At 42.0% G+C, this 19,698-nt stretch overlaps 1 protein-coding gene across 2 annotated transcripts in view; it reads right to left on the minus strand.

Moving 5' to 3' along the window:
- The window catches only part of tubgcp3 (tubulin gamma complex component 3), a 116,569-nt gene that overhangs the window by 46,514 nt on the left and 50,357 nt on the right, over positions 1–19,698 (minus strand). For both annotated transcript variants that reach the window (XM_078546096.1, XM_078546097.1), the window contains exons 10-11: positions 15,770–15,902; positions 9,581–9,747 (exon numbers count right to left, since the gene is read on the minus strand). In XM_078546096.1, coding sequence (XP_078402222.1) covers positions 9,581–9,747; positions 15,770–15,902 — 300 coding nt within the window. The remainder of the gene's footprint in view (positions 1–9,580; positions 9,748–15,769; positions 15,903–19,698) is intronic.

Below are 19,698 nucleotides of genomic sequence, written 5' to 3' on the forward strand. Positions count from 1 at the left end.
ATGGGATCAGCACACAAGATAGAAGGAAAATCAATGAGCGTGTCATCTTAATATGTCAAAACAATATTATGATGGAGAGGAGAAGGATATACTGACAGTAGCATGGGAGGTAAAGAATGAGGTGAATATATCAGTGAATTCCAATGAGAAATCAGAAGTTGCAAATTCTAAAGTCGGTGCTCCAGTAATCGGATTGCATAATATGATGGTGTCGAAAAATTTGGATAAGATACTACATTACCTTCTAGAGAAGTATCGGGGTGACATATCCAGTCTGTTGAAAGCAAATTAGTCAATAGACAAGCCAAGGAGAAGCTCTTTAGCTATGCATGATGTTGTTGTAGGAAATGTTCTACTTATGAAACAACATCCTTACAGACTTAACCCTAATAAACTAGTTCAAGGGAAGAGATTGAATCTATGTTGGACACTAATATTATTGAACCAAATCAGAGTGCTGTAGCTCAGCATTGGTAATGGTGCCAAAACCAGATGGATCACAGCGATTCTGCATTGACAATAGGAAAGCAGATTCATATCCAATTCCATGGTTGGGAAGATTGCATTGATAAATTTGGAAATGCAGACTTTGTGACTAAGATTGACCTGCTAAAAGGTTATTGGCAGATTCCATTAATGGATCAAGCTATGGAAATATCTACATTTGTAACCCTTGGTGGGTGGATTGTATCATTGAAAAGTTATGTATTTTTAATGAGGAATGCACCAGTTACATTTCAAAGACTAACGAACATACAAACAAGGAGGCATAGGCCATTCAGCCCTTAGAGCCTGTTCCGCCATTTAATAAGATCATGGCTGATCTGGTAGTAACCTATCACCCCCTTGCTTACCAAGAATCCATCCACCTCTGCCTTAAAAATATTCAAAGACTCTGCTTCCACCACCTTTTCAGAAAGGGAGTTCCAAAGACTCTCGACCCTCTGAGTGAAAACATTTCGCCTCATCTGTTTTAAATGGATGATTCCTTACTTTTAAATAGTGACCCCGAATTCTAAGTTCTACCACCTCTCCACATCCACCCTGTCAAAACCCCTCAGGATCTTACATGTTTCAATCAAGTCACCTCTTACTCTTCTAAACTTTAGTGGATACAAGCCTAGTCTGTCCAACCTTTCCTCATAAGACAACCCACCCATTCCTGGTATTAGTCTGGTAAACCTCTGAACTGCATCCAACACAATTATTTCCTTCCTTAAATAAGGTGATCAATACTGTACACAGTACTCCAAATGTGGTCTCACTAGTGCCTGGTACAACTGAAGCATAACCTTGCTACCTTTGCATTCAATTCCCCTCGCAATAAATGCTAACATTCTATTAGCTTTCCTAATTACTTGCTGTATTTGCATACTAGCCTTTTGTGATTCATGCACTAGGACACCCAGATCCCTCTGCACCTCAGAGCTCTGCAATCTCTCACCATTTAGGTAATATGCTTCTCTTCTATTCTTCCTACAAAGAAAGTAATTGAAGGATTGTTATTATAACTGGTCCCCAGACAAGGTCCCCCAATTTGTTAAATTCCCAAACGGGACCCCAATTTTGTTATGATCCCAGGTGAGGATGAATGAGCTGGCTCCCCTTCTTTATTCAATCCCCTCGGTTGGTCGCAACAAGGTTAATTTACAAACCCTTTCTCCATGGATACCTTTTCCTAGTCCAAATGTATTTACTTTTTTATAAAGGAGCCAATTTAACCAGGGCTTTATTGAGATAAAGAAAGAGTAAGTTTATTACTAAAAGCTGAGGAAAAATAATAAAATGACAAAACACACACGTGCCCACACAGATCAGAAAAGAGAAGAGTCCAAATAAATGTTAAAAAATATATAAAAATCTGTCCTTGGCTTGTCCAAGAGGAAGTGTAGATGGTGGTACGTTGCGGCTGTTAAGTTCAGTGATTTTGGTAGAGCTGACTTTGGCAGATTCGCAGTCTGTTAAAGACACTTGTTGGCTTGTCCCAGGGGGAGGAATTCTGATTCTCTCTGCAGGGTAACTGAAGTAGCTGCCTGGTTTCTTTTTACTTGTAGTCTCTGCTGGAAAAAAACTTGCCCCCCCAGCAAAAGAGAGAGAGAGAGAGAGAGAGAGAGCTATCACCTGTTTGTCTTTGCAGGGGTGACTGACTGGTCCGTCTTCTTGTTTCTGTCACTCACAAACACTTTAATCCATTTTTCTTGTATTTCCAGGAGGGGAAATAGTCCTGTCTTGCGCCCAGGGTCCGTTTTGCTTTCATCTCAGACCATTTTACACATTGAGATATAAATCAACAGGAGATGGATTTTTGGATGACTGCTTAGAAGTGTGAATCAGTCTCCACTGTCTCTGCAAACACAGATTAAAAGTCCAGCCTTATGCATTTTCCATATCTTCCTTTCAAGTGTGTGTTTGAAGTAAGCCTCGACACCTTTTCAGGTGTGATATTCCATGTCCTCACAGGACCGGTCTATCAGTATAATCCACATTGGATTTTTCCAGAAAGCAGTCACTTTCATTGTCAGCCATCTTTCGATCGCTCTTTACTTGTATTTCTTTTAAAAACACAGGTTTTCCTTCAAATAAGTTCCATATGCCTGTAAGTAGTTGGTAGCGGTAGTCTGCTGCCGTAACACTTCTCCGCGCATCAGGACTCTGCTCTCTTCCTCTTTTGTTTTAGGAGAGGGCCTTCCCCATACTCAGGGACACCACTGCCGTCAGGTGGAAGTTTGCTCCTGTAATATTCCACTGTTGCTCTTCAGCTAAGTGGGGCATCACCCTCACTCTTCCCTGGCCTATTTGGGAATTTCCCTTTTCCCCATTTATATTTGCCATGAAGCTATCCACCAAACAGAACATTGGTTCATTAGTACCTTCTGCTGTCTTGGGGAATTTCTGTTCCTCTAACCTGTTTCATGTCTTCTGGAACATTACTGCCTCCAAGTGGACATTTGGCTCCTGCCGTACTCCCTTGTGGCTCTTCAACTGGGTGAGGCATCTCCCTCACTGTCTGCTTTTCTGTTTGGGAACACCCCTCATCCCTGTTTAAATCTGTCATGGAGCTGTTTGTCAAACAGGTCATTGGCCTATTCCTATCCTCCTTTTTAACCTTTTCAGGTCCCTCATAGACCTCTCATTACTGCTGGTCTAGCTTTGATCCTTATAACTTGTTCAGGTTCTACCTTGTTTCTTTGTATTTTTGCAGGCCTGTGTTTGGCCCTTTTAACTCCCAGTAGCTCCGCAGCTGGGTGTAGCACCTCTCTCACTGTCTCCTTGTCTTGGAACTCCCCTAGTCCCTGCTTAATTCTGCAAAAAAATGTACCTAGCAACTCAATTTCCAGGTCAGCTTCATTGCCTGTTTTAAATTCCACCGGTCTCTTCAAGACCCTCATTAACTCTACAGACCTAACCTTGGTCTTTTTAAATTCAAGAAGCTGTTTCTTAAATACTCCAAACCTCACTGATTCCATCACCTCCTTTTGGGCCCTGAACACTCTCCAGCGCTCTGCCTCTCTGCAGACTCTGACTGCGTGTTCCCTGCCTCTCTGCAGACTCTGACTGCGTGTTCCCTGCCTCTCTGCAGACTCTGACTGCGCGTTCCCTGCCTCTCTGCAGACTCTGACTGCGCGTTCCCTGCCTCTCTGCAGACTCTGACTGCGTGTTCCCTGCCTCTCTGCAGACTCTGACTGCGTGTTCCCTGCCTCTCTGCAGACTCTGACTGCGTGTTCCCTGCCTCTCTGCAGACTCTGACTGCGTGTTCCCTGCCTCTCTGCAGACTCTGACTGCGTGTTCCCTGCCTCTCTGCAGACTCTGACTGCGTGTTCCCTGCCTCTCTGCAGACTCTGACTGCGTGTTCCCTGCCTCTCTGCAGACTCTGACTGCGTGTTCCCTGCCTCTCTGCAGACTCTGACTGCGTGTTCCCTGCCTCTCTGCAGACTCTGACTGCGTGTTCCCTGCCTCTCTGCAGACTCTGACTGCGTGTTCCCTGCCTCTCTGCAGACTCTGACTGCGTGTTCCCTGCCTCTCTGCAGACTCTGACTGCGTGTTCCCTGCCTCTCTGCAGACTCTGACTGCGTGTTCCCTGCCTCTCTGCAGACTCTGACTGCGTGTTCCCTGCCTCTCTGCAGACTCTGACTGCGTGTTCCCTGCCTCTCTGCAGACTGACTGCGTGTTCCCTGCCTCTCTGCAGACTGACTGCGTGTTCCCTGCCTCTCTGCAGACTGACTGCGTGTTCCCTGCCTCTCTGCAGACTGACTGCGTGTTCCCTGCCTCTCTGCAGACTCTGACTGCGTGTTCCCTGCCTCTCTGCAGACTCTGACTGCGTGTTCCCTGCCTCTCTGCAGACTGACTGCGTGTTCCCTGCCTCTCTGCAGACTGACTGCGTGTTCCCTGCCTCTCTGCAGACTGACTGCGTGTTCCCTGCCTCTCTGCAGACTCTGACTGCGTGTTCCCTGCCTCTCTGCAGACTCTGACTGCGTGTTCCCTGCCTCTCTGCAGACTGACTGCGTGTTCCCTGCCTCTCTGCAGACTCTGACTGCGTGTTCCCTGCCTCTCTGCAGACTGACTGCGTGTTCCCTGCCTCTCTGCAGACTCTGACTGCGTATTCCCTGCCTCTCTGCAGACTGACTGCGTGTTCCCTGCTCTCTGCAGACTGACTGCGTGTTCCCTGCTCTCTGCAGACTGACTGCGTGTTCCCTGCCTCTCTGCAGACTGACTGCGTGTTCCCTGCCTCTCTGCAGACTGACTGCGTGTTCCCTGCCTCTCTGCAGACTGACTGCGTGTTCCCTGCCTCTCTGCAGACTGACTGCGTGTTCCCTGCCTCTCTGCAGACTGACTGCGTGTTCCCTGCCTCTCTGCAGACTGACTGCGTGTCCCCTGCCTCTCTGCAGACTCTGACTGCGTGTTCCCTGCCTCTCTGCAGACTGACTGCGTGTTCCCTGCCTCTCTGCAGACTGACTACGTGTTCCCTGCCTCTCTGCAGACTCTGACTGCGTGTTCCCTGCCTCTCTGCAGACTGACTGCGTGTTCCCTGCCTCTCTGCAGACTGACTGCGTGTTCCCTGCCTCTCTGCAGACTCTGACTGCGTGTTCCCCGCCTCTCTGCAGACTGACTGCGTGTTCCCTGCCTCTCTGCAGACTCTGACTGCGTGTTCCCCGCCTCTCTGCAGACTGACTGTGTGTTCCCTGCCTTTCTGCAGACTCTCACTGTGTGTTCCCAGCCTCTTGGATTGCAAGTTGCCCTTGCCTAGCCAGCTCTTAACTCTTCGTGGGACAGAGCTTTTAAATCCTCAAAAGGAACTTCCACTGCTCCTAGAAAAGCACTGGCATCAAAATGTGGACATTTTTACACTTTAGTAGTACAGACTCAAGAAAACATTTTTTCCGTTTATAAAACTGGTTTCGAAAGAACAATTTACCTTCCCCACTCTAATTCTTCTGGTTTGTCTGTGGGAACAATTTAGGTACGAGTTCCCAATTTGCTGTGTCTGGATCCTGGACAAGCCCCCAAATTTGTTACAACCGCAGTTGATGTTAATGCTGAGCAAGTCAGATCTCAGATTGAAATCAGTCTTGGCTGATCATAATCTGTTTTTTTTGCATCGTAGAAACTTGGAGGATAGTTACTGAACACAGGATTTCAATGATGACTTTTAAAATTCGAATAATTCAAATATTTATTAAAAGAAAAGATAAAGCTTAAACACACAAGGTAAAAGATACACAGTTAAAAGAGTCTTACAAAATAACCCCCAAAAATGTTTTACCAAAGGTACACAATGAGACTATCTTTTTGGCAACAGCCCTTATAGATTCTTACCTGTAAAATCCAGGAAATATTAACCAAATCAAGAAATTACCTTTCACTGCAACCAGAAATACAATTCACCACTTTGCAGAACCAGAACACGCAGATGTGGTTTTCCAAAGGCAGATTCAAAACAAACTGTTTCACAGGACAAATATTCTCCTGGCCTCAGACTGAGTTGCTTCCTTCAATTAAAAATCTTTCACAGCCAAAAACAAGTGCTGGCCTTCAGTGAGATATCCCCACAGCAACTCAATCCAGCTTAAAATCTGTTCTCATAAATACTTCCTTTTTCCCCCTTTTATCTTCATTCTCCATAGTCTCCACAAATCCTTTAAACTTAGGATCCCCAAATATTGAAAACTTTTATTTTCCTATGTTCCCTCTATTTTGGTTCAGTAACATTTAAAACGTCTGCCCATTTACTCACGAATCTCCTCTAAGATGCAAATGTTCCTCGATACATTTGAGCCTCTTTTGAAATGCAACAGCTACAAATCAATTTCAGTGCTTAACCCCAAATGTAAATTTCAAATCTGCATTGCTTACTTCAATATTAAAACCCACCATAAGGCCTCATTACAAATGCAAAGAGATAACACACCTTTACTCTTTCATCCTTTAGACCCCACAGCAAGTCAATCTGACTCCACAAATCTCTTTGATTAACCCTGGACAAACACAGACACAGCTTTCCTTATTTACACAGAATATATACATAAACACAAAAAAAAAGTAAAAATATAAACATAGCACCACATTTATACAACACAGTTGTACATCAATGATTTGGTGATCTACTGGAAAACTTGGGAGGAACATGTGGAGAACCCGAGTGAGTTAAAAACAGAAAATGCTGGAAAAGCTCAGCAGGTCTGGCAGCAATTGTAGAGAGGGTAACAGAGTTAACACTGAATCCGTATGGCTCTTCCTCAGAGCAGAACCTGAGTGTACTGTTTGACAAGTTGCAAAAAGCTAAATTAGCAATAAATTTAGTGAAAAGTGAATTTGCCAAGGCTAATGTCACTTATTTGGGGCACATTATGGCACAAGGCCAAGTATCGCCCAAAGAAGTAGAAGTAAAAGCAATTCTGGGCTTCTCTATTCCCAGAACAAGACATGAAACTCTATAGTTTCTACCAACGTGTGGATTTTAAGGGAAATTTGTTCCAAATTTCAGCACTGTAGTCGCTCCCCTTCATTGTTAAAGAAATACAGGAAGTTCAGCTCGACTGGAGTTTTGTCAAGCTGCTTTTGTATGCTTGAAAGCCATATTAACAAATCAACCTGCCTCAGCAGCGTCAAACTACAATAAGCCATTCAAAATGGTTATTGGTGCCAGCGATGTGGGCGTAGGAGCGGTGTTGTTACAAGAGGATGATGCAAGAATCACAGCGTGGTTACAGCACAGAAGAGATCATTTGGCCCACCGTGTCTGCACCAGCTCTCCGAAGGAGCAATTCAAGTAGTGCCACTCCCCATAGCCCTACACATTCTGCCTTTGTAATAATCCAATTCCTTCTTAAATGCCTTGATTGACCCTATCTCCACCACACTCTTGAGCATTCAATTATTTTTTGAGAAAACGTAACTCTTACCAACAGAAATACTCTGCAATTCAAAAGGAAACATCCAAGTTGGGTCTCAACTCTTCAACAATTTGAAATATATGTTTCAAGTAATCAGGGGGAGACAGTCGTTTACAAAGATTATAATCCTAAATTAATATAAATTATATGTAAGGATTAGAATTGAGAGAGGTAGCATGATACGATATGTTATTTGGCTTGTAAATGAAAATGTCTCAGTTTCAGATGCATTTTCATTTTTTTTTTTAAAAAGGGGGCAAAGTTATAACTATGTTGTGAGTTATACTAAGGGTTAAGGATGTAGAGTTTGGTTCAGTTTAAAGTTGCTTACTTTCAGTTTGGTTTAATATGCCTGTATGAGTTTACAAACAATGCTTGAATTTTTGACCTAGGTAAGAGGCTATTAGAAGCAAGAAAGCCAAAAGGTTGCTATGGAGAAAATTGCTGAGAGCGGAGCTACACTCTAAAAGGAAAACTGGTGAGTTTCGTTTTATTTTTAGAAAACAAGAATGAATAAGAGAAGCTGATCTGGAGGCTGCAGACTGTTGTGTTTAACCAGAGAACTCAGCTCTGTATGTTGAGAGAGGAAAAGAGGGAGTTGTAGAGAACTAAGTAATACCAAGTAGCTCTGTAAAGAGAAAAGTCCAGCTACGGAATAGATGCCAAGGGAGACTGTGTGTGCGTGTGTGTGTGTCTGGTAAGTCGTGGCATGTGACCATCAGCATCGTCTATACTCTGACGAGGAGATTGTGTTGATAGGAATACACCATCGACTTGAGTTGTGGCCGGTGCAACGAGACCCAGAGAAAAAGGAACTGCCTTCCAGATTATCAGAGTGAAAGGCACAGTAAAAAGATTAAGCTGGGCCAAGTCTGTTGAATTGCGTTTGAGGTAGAAGCTCATGTTGCTTAGAATTATTGTCTTGTTTGCTCAGTATACTTATTTAGTCATTACTGCTTGTGTTTGTTCTGTTCAAATTTGTATAATAAAGATTCATTTGGTGTTTCAATTTAATCTTGGAGACTTGCCGCTTATTTTCTTACCCTTGGTTCTTCCACGCATTTCATTCTTGAAATGATTATGGTTCGTCCAGCCAGATACTAACAAGTGTCCGGCTTGTCCAGTATTTTCAAAACTGGCATCATAACACTGAGTGTCAAAGTAAATCACAGAAAACAAGGTAGTGAAGTATAAGTGTTATTTTCTATGAGAATATTCCAAAGTCAGCTAATCTTCTAAAATGTCCTCTTGTTCCTCAGTTGAAATCCTGAAACACCTTCTCTAACAGGGCTGTGGGTATGCTTACACCATATGGACTGCAGCAGTTCAAGGAGGTGGCTCATCACCATCTTTTCAAGGGCAATTATGGATGGGTAATAAATGCTGGCTTTGTCAGAGACACTCAGAACTCAAGTGAATTTTTAAAAATCCATACAGTAATAGAATTTACTGAAACTTTGGTAATAAAATTGAGTCTGTTAAGACACTCATTTGTTCTGCTGACTGGCGAGTTGATCGATTTTCTTCACACTCATTACTTGATATTCAAATTATCTTTATTTAATTATTTGCTTGCCTCCTGGAGTCCAGTCATAATCTCCACACTCTCAAACAACAAAGGTAACTGTATAAAACTTAAGCGTCAATGTCTCCAAGTCTCCATTTCCACCGCCTACAACAGTTCGTGTTACTCACAATAAGAGGTTGTGGTGGAAGAATTAATCCAGGCTGGTCTCTTGGTTAAAGCTGGTTTATTTCCAAGACAACTCCTTCATGCTACCAGCTTCCACACAAAGTGTTCCAGCTGTACCTTTTTATTCTATATAGATGGGATAATTAATGCCCATCACCTGTTTAACTAACAACTGGTTTTAACAAGGTGATTGCCATATTAACAGTACGTTCTCTACCCCAAGGAAATTACCTGATCTATCACTTCTTTCTCATAATCAGCAGTGAGTGCGCTAGAATATCTTGTATGAGAACGAAGAGCTTCTTAGGCTGTTGGGATTGGAAAAGGAGACATCTAACTGAATTGGGACATGAAGGTGGAAGAGGAGAAATATGGGGTGGAAGGTTTCTGGCTTATATGAGCTATGGAGCAAATGCTGTTTGGGTGGCTGGTGCAAGTTATAAATCACATCCCTCCCACTCATCTTCAGTGACACCATGGGAGACACACAATTTACCTCATGGTATGTATCCTCCAACTCTCCATCATAAATCCAGCGGGAGAGGAAGTTCAGGATGGGATGCGATACAAGGCTAAGAATGTGTTGCACCAGTGATCTCATGTATGGATCTCCTGTTTTAGTATAAGCATGGACTGCAGATGCCAATTCTCCACCTTTCCTCCCTGAGCAGATCAAAACAAAAAATTGGCTTAAATTCAAATTACATCCTTACAAAATACTTTAAAAACATATATACCGTAAATTCTTTCAAGCAACAGCATGTTCTAATCCAGAAAGCCCGGTGTTGAAGGATGGAACTGGAGGTAATCTTTGCACGCTTCTATAAGCTTTTATTAACAGAGATATACAATACAAACTTGCACCTCCTAACCCAACACCACCAGTTTCAGTCTGTTCCTAGGAGCACAAGTGAATTCCCAGTTGATTTCTAATACCTACATACAATTAAACACACAAAATACAATGAAGATAAAGGTTCCAAAAAAATTATACTTTTGCACAAATAAATAAATCCGGTCTCACATTTTAATGGATTGTTGCATTTCATCAGAACTCAGGAAAGTACAAATTTGGAAACGACGGCAACTCATCTTATCGGTCCCGAAAGCCAATTCTGGTCAATCTTACACTCAAACATATGAAATAGGAGCAGGAGTAGGCCATTTAGCCCTTCCAGCCTGCTCCATCATTCAGTAAGATCATGGCTAATCTTCTATTTCAACACCATTTTCCTGCACTACCCCCATATCCTATGATATTTTTAACATGTAGAAATCTATTGATCTCTGTCTCGAATTTACTGAATGACTGAGCCTCCACAGCCCTCAAGGGCAGAGAATTCCAAAGATTCACCAACCTCAGTGAATAAATTCTTCCTCATCTCATCTTCTAATGGGACGATGGAAAAAGGCTAATTTATAATCTTTTTGCAAAAGAATCCTTAGGGAAGATTGACCATAATATGGTAGAATTTTCCATTAAGCTTGAAAGCAATGTAGTTCAATCCAAAACTAGGGTCTTAAATCTAAACAAAGAAAGCTATGTTGGCTGTGGTGGATTGGGAAAATACATTAAAGGGTATGACAGTCGACAGGTACTGGCTATTATTTAAAGAACTAATACATGATTGACAACAAAGATACCTTCCTTTAAGGCACAAAAACCCAACAGGAAAAATGAGTCAACCATGGCTAACAAAGGAAATTAGAGATTGTATTAGATCAAAGGAAGAGGCTTATAAAGTTGCCAAAAAATAAAAGCCTGAGGATTGAGAGAATTTTAAAATTCAGCAAAAGATGACCGAGAAACTGATAAAGAAAGGGAGAATAGAATATGAATGTAAACTAGCAAGAAACATAAAAACAGACTGTAAAAGCTTCTACAGGTTTGTAAAAAGGATAAGATTAACAAAAACAAATCGAGCTTCATTCCAGGCAGAGACAAAATTTATAATGGTGAACAGAGAAATGGCAGAGATGCTAAATAAATACATTGCATCTGTCTTGCTGGTGGAAGATACAAGAAATCTTTCAGAAATAATAGCAAACCAAGAGGATAGAGAGAATTAAGCACTGATGGAAATTAGTATTAGTACAAAAGTAGTATTGAAAAAATTAACGGTACTGAAAGTTGATAAATCCCCGGAACCCAATAATCTACATCCCAGAGTGTTGACAGTAATGGCTATGCAGATAATAGATGATTGATGGTCATCTCCCAAAATTCTATAGATTCTGGAACAATGCCCGCAAATTGGAAGGTTGCAAATGTAATTCTACTACTTAAGAAATGAGGGAGAAAGAAAACAGGGAACCTGATATCCGTTAGCCTGATGTTAGTAGTAGGGAAAATACTGGAAGCTATTGTAAAGGACGTGATAACTGGACACTTAGAAAATAATGATCTGTTTGGGATTTATGAAAGGGAAATCATGTTTGACACACTTGTTGGGAGTTTTTTTGAGGATGTTACTAGTGGAGTAGATAAGGGGAAGCCAGTGGATGTGGTTTTCTGAATTTTCAGAAGGCTTTTGATAAGGTCCCACACAGGTTAGCAAACATAGGGAGGCGATGGCGTAGTGATAATGTCACTGGACTAGTAATCCAGAAACCCAGAGTAATGCTCTGGGGACTCAGATTCGAATCCTGTCATGGCAGATGGTGGAATTTGAATTCAATTAAAAAAAAGTCTGGAATTAAAAGTCAAAAGATGACCATGATACTGTTGTCGATTGCTGTAAAAACCCATCTGGTTCACTTCCTGCTGAAATCTGCAGAGAGGTTTCAAGGGGATTTGAACAGGCTGAATGACCAAGAACACGGCAGATGGAACATAAGGTGTGAGGTTATCTACTTCGGTAGGAGGAACGGAGGTGCAGGGCATTTCTTAAATGGTGAGAGATTGCCCAAAAGGACATGGGTGTCCTTGTTCATAAGTGAACAAGAAATGAAAATGGCACATCTAACTCTGTCGACTCCATTAAGACCTCCTTACTAACCTTTGGGGGGCGCTTGTGCCAAATCTGGAAGAACTGTCCCACAGATTAGTCAAGCAACAGCCCTGACATATAGTCATATTCACCAAATCTAAGACACCACCATCCCGGAGTATGTATTGTCCTACCAGCAGGACATGCCCACCAGAGGTGGGCACACAGTGAACACAGTGGGCACAGAGTCGGGAGGGAGTTGCCCTGGGAGTCATCAACATTGACTCCGGGCCCCATGAAGTCTCCTGGCATCTGGCCAAACATGGGCAAGGAAACCTCCTACTGATTACCACCTACCATTCCCCCCTCAGCTGATGAATCAGGATCCCTCCATGTTGAACACCACTTGGAAGAAGCACCAAGGGTGGCAAGGGCACAGAATGTACTCCAGGTTGGGACTTAATAAGAGGAGAATAAATAGGGGCAGGAGTAGACCACACGACCCATCAAGCCTGCTCTGCCATTCAATATAATCGTGCTGATCTTGGGTTCAACTCCATTTTCCTGCCCGCTCTCCATACCCCTTAATTCCCTGAAACACCAAAAACCTGTCTCTCCCAGCCTTAAATGTATTCAATGATGGAACATCCACAACCCCCTGGGATGGAGAATTCCAAAGATACATAACCCTTTGAGTAAAGTATTTCTCCTCATCTCAACCGTAATGATCCTGACACTGTGCCCCTGTGTTTTAGATTCCCTGACCAGCAGAAACAATCTCTCAGCATCTACCCTATCAAACCCCTTCAGAATTTTGTATGTTACAATGAGATCATCTTTCATTCTTCCAAACTCCAGAGAATAAAAGCCCAATTTACTCAGCCTCTCATCATACGACAACTCCCTTATCCTAGACGCAATTTAGTGATCCTTTGCTGTACGGCCTCCAATGCAAGTATATCCTTTCTGAAATGCAGAGATCAAAACTGCACACAGTACTCAAAGTGCCTTCTCACCAAAACCCTGTACAACTGTAGCAAGACTACTTTATTCTTGTACTCTAATCCCCTTTCAATAAAGGCCAACATGCCATTTGCCTTCCTAATTGCTTGCTGCACCTGCATGCTAACTTTCAGCGTTCCTTGTCCCAGCACACCCAAGTCTCTTTGAACATCAACACTTGCAAGTTTCTTACCTTTCAAAAAATATTCTGTTTAATTCTTACATCCAAAGTGAATAACTTCACATTTCTCTATATTACACTCCATTTGCCATGTTGTTGCCCACTCACCTAATGTATCTTTGTTGCTTTGCAACCTCTGTCCTCCCCTCAGCTGACCTTCCCACCTAGCTTAGTACCATCAGCAAACTTAAATATTGTTACTCTCCGTCCCTTCATCCAAGTCATTAATATAGATTTATAAATAGCTGAGGCCCTAACACTGATCCTCGCAGCACTACACTATTCATTGCCTGCCAACTTGAAAAGCCTCTGTTTATGTCCACTCTCTATTTTCTAACAATTAACCAATTCTCTATCCATATTACATTACCCCCAGCACCAAGAGTCCTTACCTTACCTCTTAACCTTTTGTGCAGCACCTTATCGAATGCACTTTGGAAACCCAGGTATACGACAACTCCTGGTTCTCCTTTATCTACGCTATTAGTTACATCCTCAAAAACTCCAATGAATTTGTAAAACAGGATTTCCCTTTAGTAAAACCATGTTGACTTCTTATAATCATACTATGCTTTTTTTTTTAAAAAGTGCATTGTTAAGACTTCCTTAATAATAGATTCCTCATTTTCCCAACAACTGATGTTAGACTAATTGGGCTATAGTTCACTGTTTTCTCTGCTGGGGGCCTATAGACTACTCCCACCAGTGTTTTGTCTGTTGTTATTCCTAATTTCCACCCATACTGATTCTACTTCATGATCTTCAAAGGACAGGTTCTTTCCCACTAATGTCTTTTTTTACTATAAGGGCTACCCAGCCTCCTTCGTCATTGTTTTTGTTCAAAAATAGTGAACCCTGGAATATTTATTTCCCAACCTTGATCACCTTGGGACCATGTTTCTGTAGTGGTGATTAGGTTTAAATCATTTACCTCTATTTGTGGACAGTATTCCATCACATTCCTGATCTGTGCCTCGTAGATGGTGCACAGGCTTTGGGGAATCAGGTGGTGAGTTACTTGCTGCAGGATTCCCAGCCTCTGACCTGCTCCTGTAGCCACAGTATTTATATGGCTGGTCCAGTTCAGTTTCTGGTTGATGGTAACCCCCAGGATGTTTTTAATGCCTTTCCAGAGCTAGAGGATGCTACTTAAAAATTATGGGGTTGCTCATTTAAGACAGAGATGAGGAGATATTTTTTCTCTCAGAGGGTTGAGTGTCTTTGGAACTCTCTTCCTCAAAGGGCAGTGGAAGCAGGGTCTTTGAATATCGTTAAAGGTAAAGCCAGATAGATTCTTGGTTAACAGGAGTGGAAGATTTTCGGGGATAGGCAGGAACGTAGGGTTGTGGTTACATTCAGATCAGCATGATCTTATTGAATGCAGACCAGGCTCCAGTGGTCGAGATGCCTACTCCTGCTCCTAATTCGTATTTCCACTTTCCAATCCCTCTACCACCTTGAAGGAGAAAGGCAGCAGATGTATGGGAATGTCACCACCGACAAGCTCTCCTCCAAGTCACACAAGATCCTGCCTTGGGACTATATCGCCGTTCCTTCACATTCACTTCGTCAAAATCCTGGAACTCCCTTCCTAACAGTACTGTGGGTGTACCTACACCACATGGAGTGTAGCAGTTCATGGCGATGACTCACCAGCTTCTCAAGGGCAATTGGAGAAGGGCAATAAATGCTTACCTAGCCAAGGACACCCACACTTAGTAAAAGAATATTAAAAAAGCTGTGCCTGACTCATTATTCCCTCCTAGGATCAGTGTTCTATTCATCTGACAATACATACAAGAATGTTGTTAGCTTTCCTTGCTGCTGTTATACAATGCACTGTTAGTGACTGCGAGCTTTCCACCAATAGCCCAGATCCCTCTCCCGAGTTTAGACCAGCTTGCGTTCTCCCCTTTTTATTCCCCATCACCAGTCTCATTACCCTATTTGTACTAAACACCATTTGCCACTCCTCAACCCACCTCCCCAACCTAAAAAGTTTCCTGAGGTTTTGGATTGCCCTCTCTTATTTTAATGCTTCCCCACCTCAACTTTTAACAGATTTTGTTTCTGTCTTCAGCTCCAAAAATAATCAGACCACCACTGGTCCCATGGTGCCAGTTAGTGATCCTTTACCATTTCGATTCACTTCCATTCACAACCACCTTTTGGGCTTTGCAGCTTAGCTAATTTTAAATCCACCTCAGGAGCTTGTCTCCTATTCCAAGGCTTCCTATTTTGTGGAATAATCAAAAGTATAGCACTGCATCAAAAATCTTGCTGCAACCTATTGATCTGTAATCACAGTTAATAAAATATTCATATGAAGCAGGAAAATCTAGTTTTTTTATTAACATTAGCAAATAAAGAAAAATGAACATTAACATCCAATTTGGTTACTTGTAAAATTTGCCCGAATGTGTTAAAATCAGGTTCAGTCTCCTGCCACCTCCTCTGCCACTGGTTTTGTCTTCCAGTTGATTTTTTAAAAAAATTAAGTAAAAAACATGGAACGTCTTACCTTAATTTACAATTACAAAACAGTAGTGACCTAAAAAACATCCTGACTGACCTTGGCAATGATCGACAAGTGCTGCCAGTGTCTTGAGTCTCATCTTGGGATCATAAGTCCAAATCAGTAGGCGCCGCAATGTCAGGCTACTTTCCAGTCCCACATTTACACCTTGGTCATCTTCCAATTGTATCTGTGGGTTTCAATTTGAAAGAAAATGGCAAATGAATTTCAATTACAAGTATACAAATGACAGGAAATCACAAGTAGGGCACAACACATTGTACACAGTACTCAGGAGAATTCATTTACTATCTTAAGTGCTGACTGAGTTCAGCCAACACCAAACATGAATAAATCGAACTGCATTTTCCTAAAGCATCCCTAGAAATACAAAATCAATCATTCCCAATGATTAGCTTCATAATCTCGTAATTGCCCTTCCGTCATACCCAAGACATCGTCCCTGTTCATCTGCTTCTTTCCGTCTTCTTTCAGCATTTCCCATCTTACATAGGGTCACCACAATTCTGGTTGACCACCCTTCATTTTTTTTTGATTCAAAGGATGGTTTTATAGCCTGGATGCCCCTAATGCCATTAATTCTCCCCATTTTGCCAAGCTGGGGATCGGCACCAATCCCAGCTTGCCTGCACCTGTGATCCCTATTCATCTGCTATGTACTGAAAATATGATGCCCAATGTATCAGGTCAGTTTACTTTACCTCTACCTGTAGCTTCTATAAATCTACTGCCACTAAACATAGCTTCAGAGACTTGGTTATTGTCTTTCTCAACCATCATCATCTTTCCTTGGTCCCTTGTCAAGTTGTCATAACTTGAGATGAAAGAGAGCCAGCATGGATTTGTAAAGGGTAGCACATCTGACAAATTTGATTAAATATTTTGAAGAGATAATTAAAGTATTGGGGACAAGGGAATGGGCTTCCAATAAGACCCTCGTTTAAGACTGTTAGCTAAAGCTGAAGTTTATGAAACTGAGGCCAAATTGGCTGAATGGCATGAGAAAGAAAGTGGGAATAATGGACATGTACTCTGACAGGTGACGACAAGTGGTGCCCCACAGGGATCTGTGTTGAGGGTTCAACCATTGATTGTATTTATGAATGGAGATGATAGGTTAGGCATCCACATATCTAAGTTTGACAATGACAGAAAGATAGGCAGCACTATAAATAGTGTAAGTGGAAGAATAAAATTACAAAGCGATACTGATAGATTGAGTGAATAGATAAAACCGTGGCAAATGAATTTCAAAACAAGTAAATGAGGTCACAAAGGTAATAATCTATGGATTACAACTGGGACACGAGCAAATTGGCATCAGTGAAATAAACTCAGAGTTGATTGTGTGGCTCAAAGATTGGTATGGGAAAAATGAGTTTCAATTCGCGGGGCACTGGCACTGGGGAAAGAAGGAGCTGTACCATTGGGACAGTCTTCACCTGTGCCACGATGAGGCCAGAGCCCTGGTGAATTGTATAACTCGAGCTGCAGAGAGGGCTTTAAACTAAATAATGGCCGGGGGGGGGGGCGGGGAGGCGTGGGGTTCACTGAGGGGAGATTTGGAAAATTAAAGAGAAAGGACAAGACAATAGTGCAGGGTAGTGATACGGGTAATGATAACTAGAGTGTGACAGGAAGAAACAGTGTACAAACATAGGAGTGCGCCAGAAAATAAGGGTCAGTATAGGGGGAAATGGTAAAAAGCCAGAATTAAAGGCTCTTTATCTGAATGCACACAGCATTTGTAACAAGATGGGTGAAATGATAACACAAATAGAAGAGTATGATACATAGTCATTGCAGAGAGGTGGTTACAAGGTGACCAAGGCTGGGACCTGAACATTCAAGGGTATTTGACATTTCAGAAGGACAAAAGGAAAGGAAAAGAAGGCCGGGTAGCTGTGCTAATAAAGAATGTTATCAGTACAGTAGTAAGGAATGATCTTGGTTCAGAGATGAAGATAAAGAATCAATTTGGGTGGAGTTAAGAAACAGCAAAGGCGGGAAATCACTGAAGCTGCACTAGCGGACAGAGTATAAATCAAGAAATAATGGGGGCCTGAAAGAAAGGTACTGCAATAATCATGCGCAATTTAACCTTCATATAGATTGGACAAATCAAAGGTAGCCTGCAAGATGAATTCATAGAGTGTATTCAGGGCGGTCTCTTAAAACAATACATTCTGGTACCAACCAGGGATTAGGCTATTTTAGACCTGATAATGTGGAATATGTAAAGGCAGCATAGGACAGACAGAAGTGGAGTTGCACTGTAGTTAGCCTTCTGGGAAGGTGGTGACAACAAATGACCAAACGAAGATGTAATGAGACAGGGATTAATTAATGACCTCATAGTAAAGGATCCTCCAGGTCGGAGTAATCATAACATGATAGAATTCACATTCATTTTGAGGATGAGAAACGTGGCTCTGAAAATAGAGCCTTAAACTTAAATAAAGGCAATTATAAGATATGACAGCAGAGTTGCCCAAGTGGAATGGGAAAATAGATTAAAAGATAAGACGGTTTTGAAGATAAAAGCAAAAAACTGCGGATGCTGGAAATCCAAAACAAAAACAAAAATACCTGGAAAAACTCAGCATCTGCGGAGAGGAGCACAGTTAACGTTTCGAGTCCGAATGACCCTTCAACAGAACTAAGTAAAAATAGAAGAGAGGTGAAATATAAGCTGGTTTAAGGGGGGTTGGGACAGGTAGAGCTGGATAGAGGGCAAGTGATAGGTGGAGATAACCAAAATATGTCACAGACAAAAGGACAAAGAGGCATTGAAGGTGGTGATATTATCTAAGGAATGTGCTAATTAAGGGTGGAAAGCAGGACAAGCAAGGTACAGATAGCCCTAGTGGGGGTGGGGTGAAGGAATCAAAAAAGGCTAAAAGGTAGAGATAAAACAATGGATGGAAATACATTTAAAAATAATGGAAGTAATGGTATAGAAGAATTGGCAGACATTAAGGAGATATTTCATAACTCTCAACAAGGATATATTCCATTAAGAAGAAAACTCCTAACACATACAAATCAGGGAATTAGACATTTTCACAAACTTATTTTGTGCCAAACCTTATGATTCCCCTCATAGACATTCTGGAGGCCTAAGGCATACAAGACTTGATGACTGCTCTCAAAGCTGAAAAGGTTCTTCAGATACCTCATACACACACTCCTGGGCAGGATTCAAGAAAAAAAAAACCTGTTGTCTGTCATGCATGCTCTCTCTCCCCTCTCCGCAACATGACTGTTAAAATCAAGGTTCCTCACACATTTCATCTCAATTCTGTAAGTTTTTCCCTTATCTCTCTGGCCAGCTTTTAAAGTCCAATGACTATGGTTACTACTCTCTACTTTCTTCGTTCCAACTGCGATAGTTTTCTGCAACACAAGCAGCAGAATTTTTATTCTCAATTATTCTCTAAAAATCAAATGTTAGACAGTTTTTTTTTTCTTCATTCTTTCACTGGATGTGGGTGTCACTGGCTAGGCCAGCATTTGTTGCCCATCCCTAATTGTCCCTGAACTGAGTGGCTTGCGAGGCCATTTCAGAGGGCAGCTAAGAGCCAACCACATTGCTGTGGGTCTGGGGTCACACGCACGCCAGACCAGGTAAGGACGGCAGATTTCCTTCCCTAAAGGACATTAGTGAACCAGATGGTTTTTTATGACTATTGATGATGGTTTCATGGTCACTATTACTGAGACTAACTTTCAATTCCAGATTTATTAACTGAATTCAAATTCCACTAGCTGCCATGGTGGAACTTAAACCCATATCCCCAGGGCATCAGCCTGGATCTCTGGATTACTAGTCCAGTGACAGTACCACTACACCACCATCTCCTCTATGGATGAAATTCAGTTTGAACATTAATTATAATAGTTTTCATGCCTCCAGTTTGACATTTTGGGTTTCTCATAGGGCTTTCACCCAAATCTAATTATTA

The sequence above is a fragment of the Cetorhinus maximus genome, chromosome 7 (genome assembly GCF_964194155.1).
Source record: "Cetorhinus maximus chromosome 7, sCetMax3.hap1.1, whole genome shotgun sequence".
NCBI lineage: Eukaryota > Metazoa > Chordata > Chondrichthyes > Lamniformes > Cetorhinidae > Cetorhinus > Cetorhinus maximus.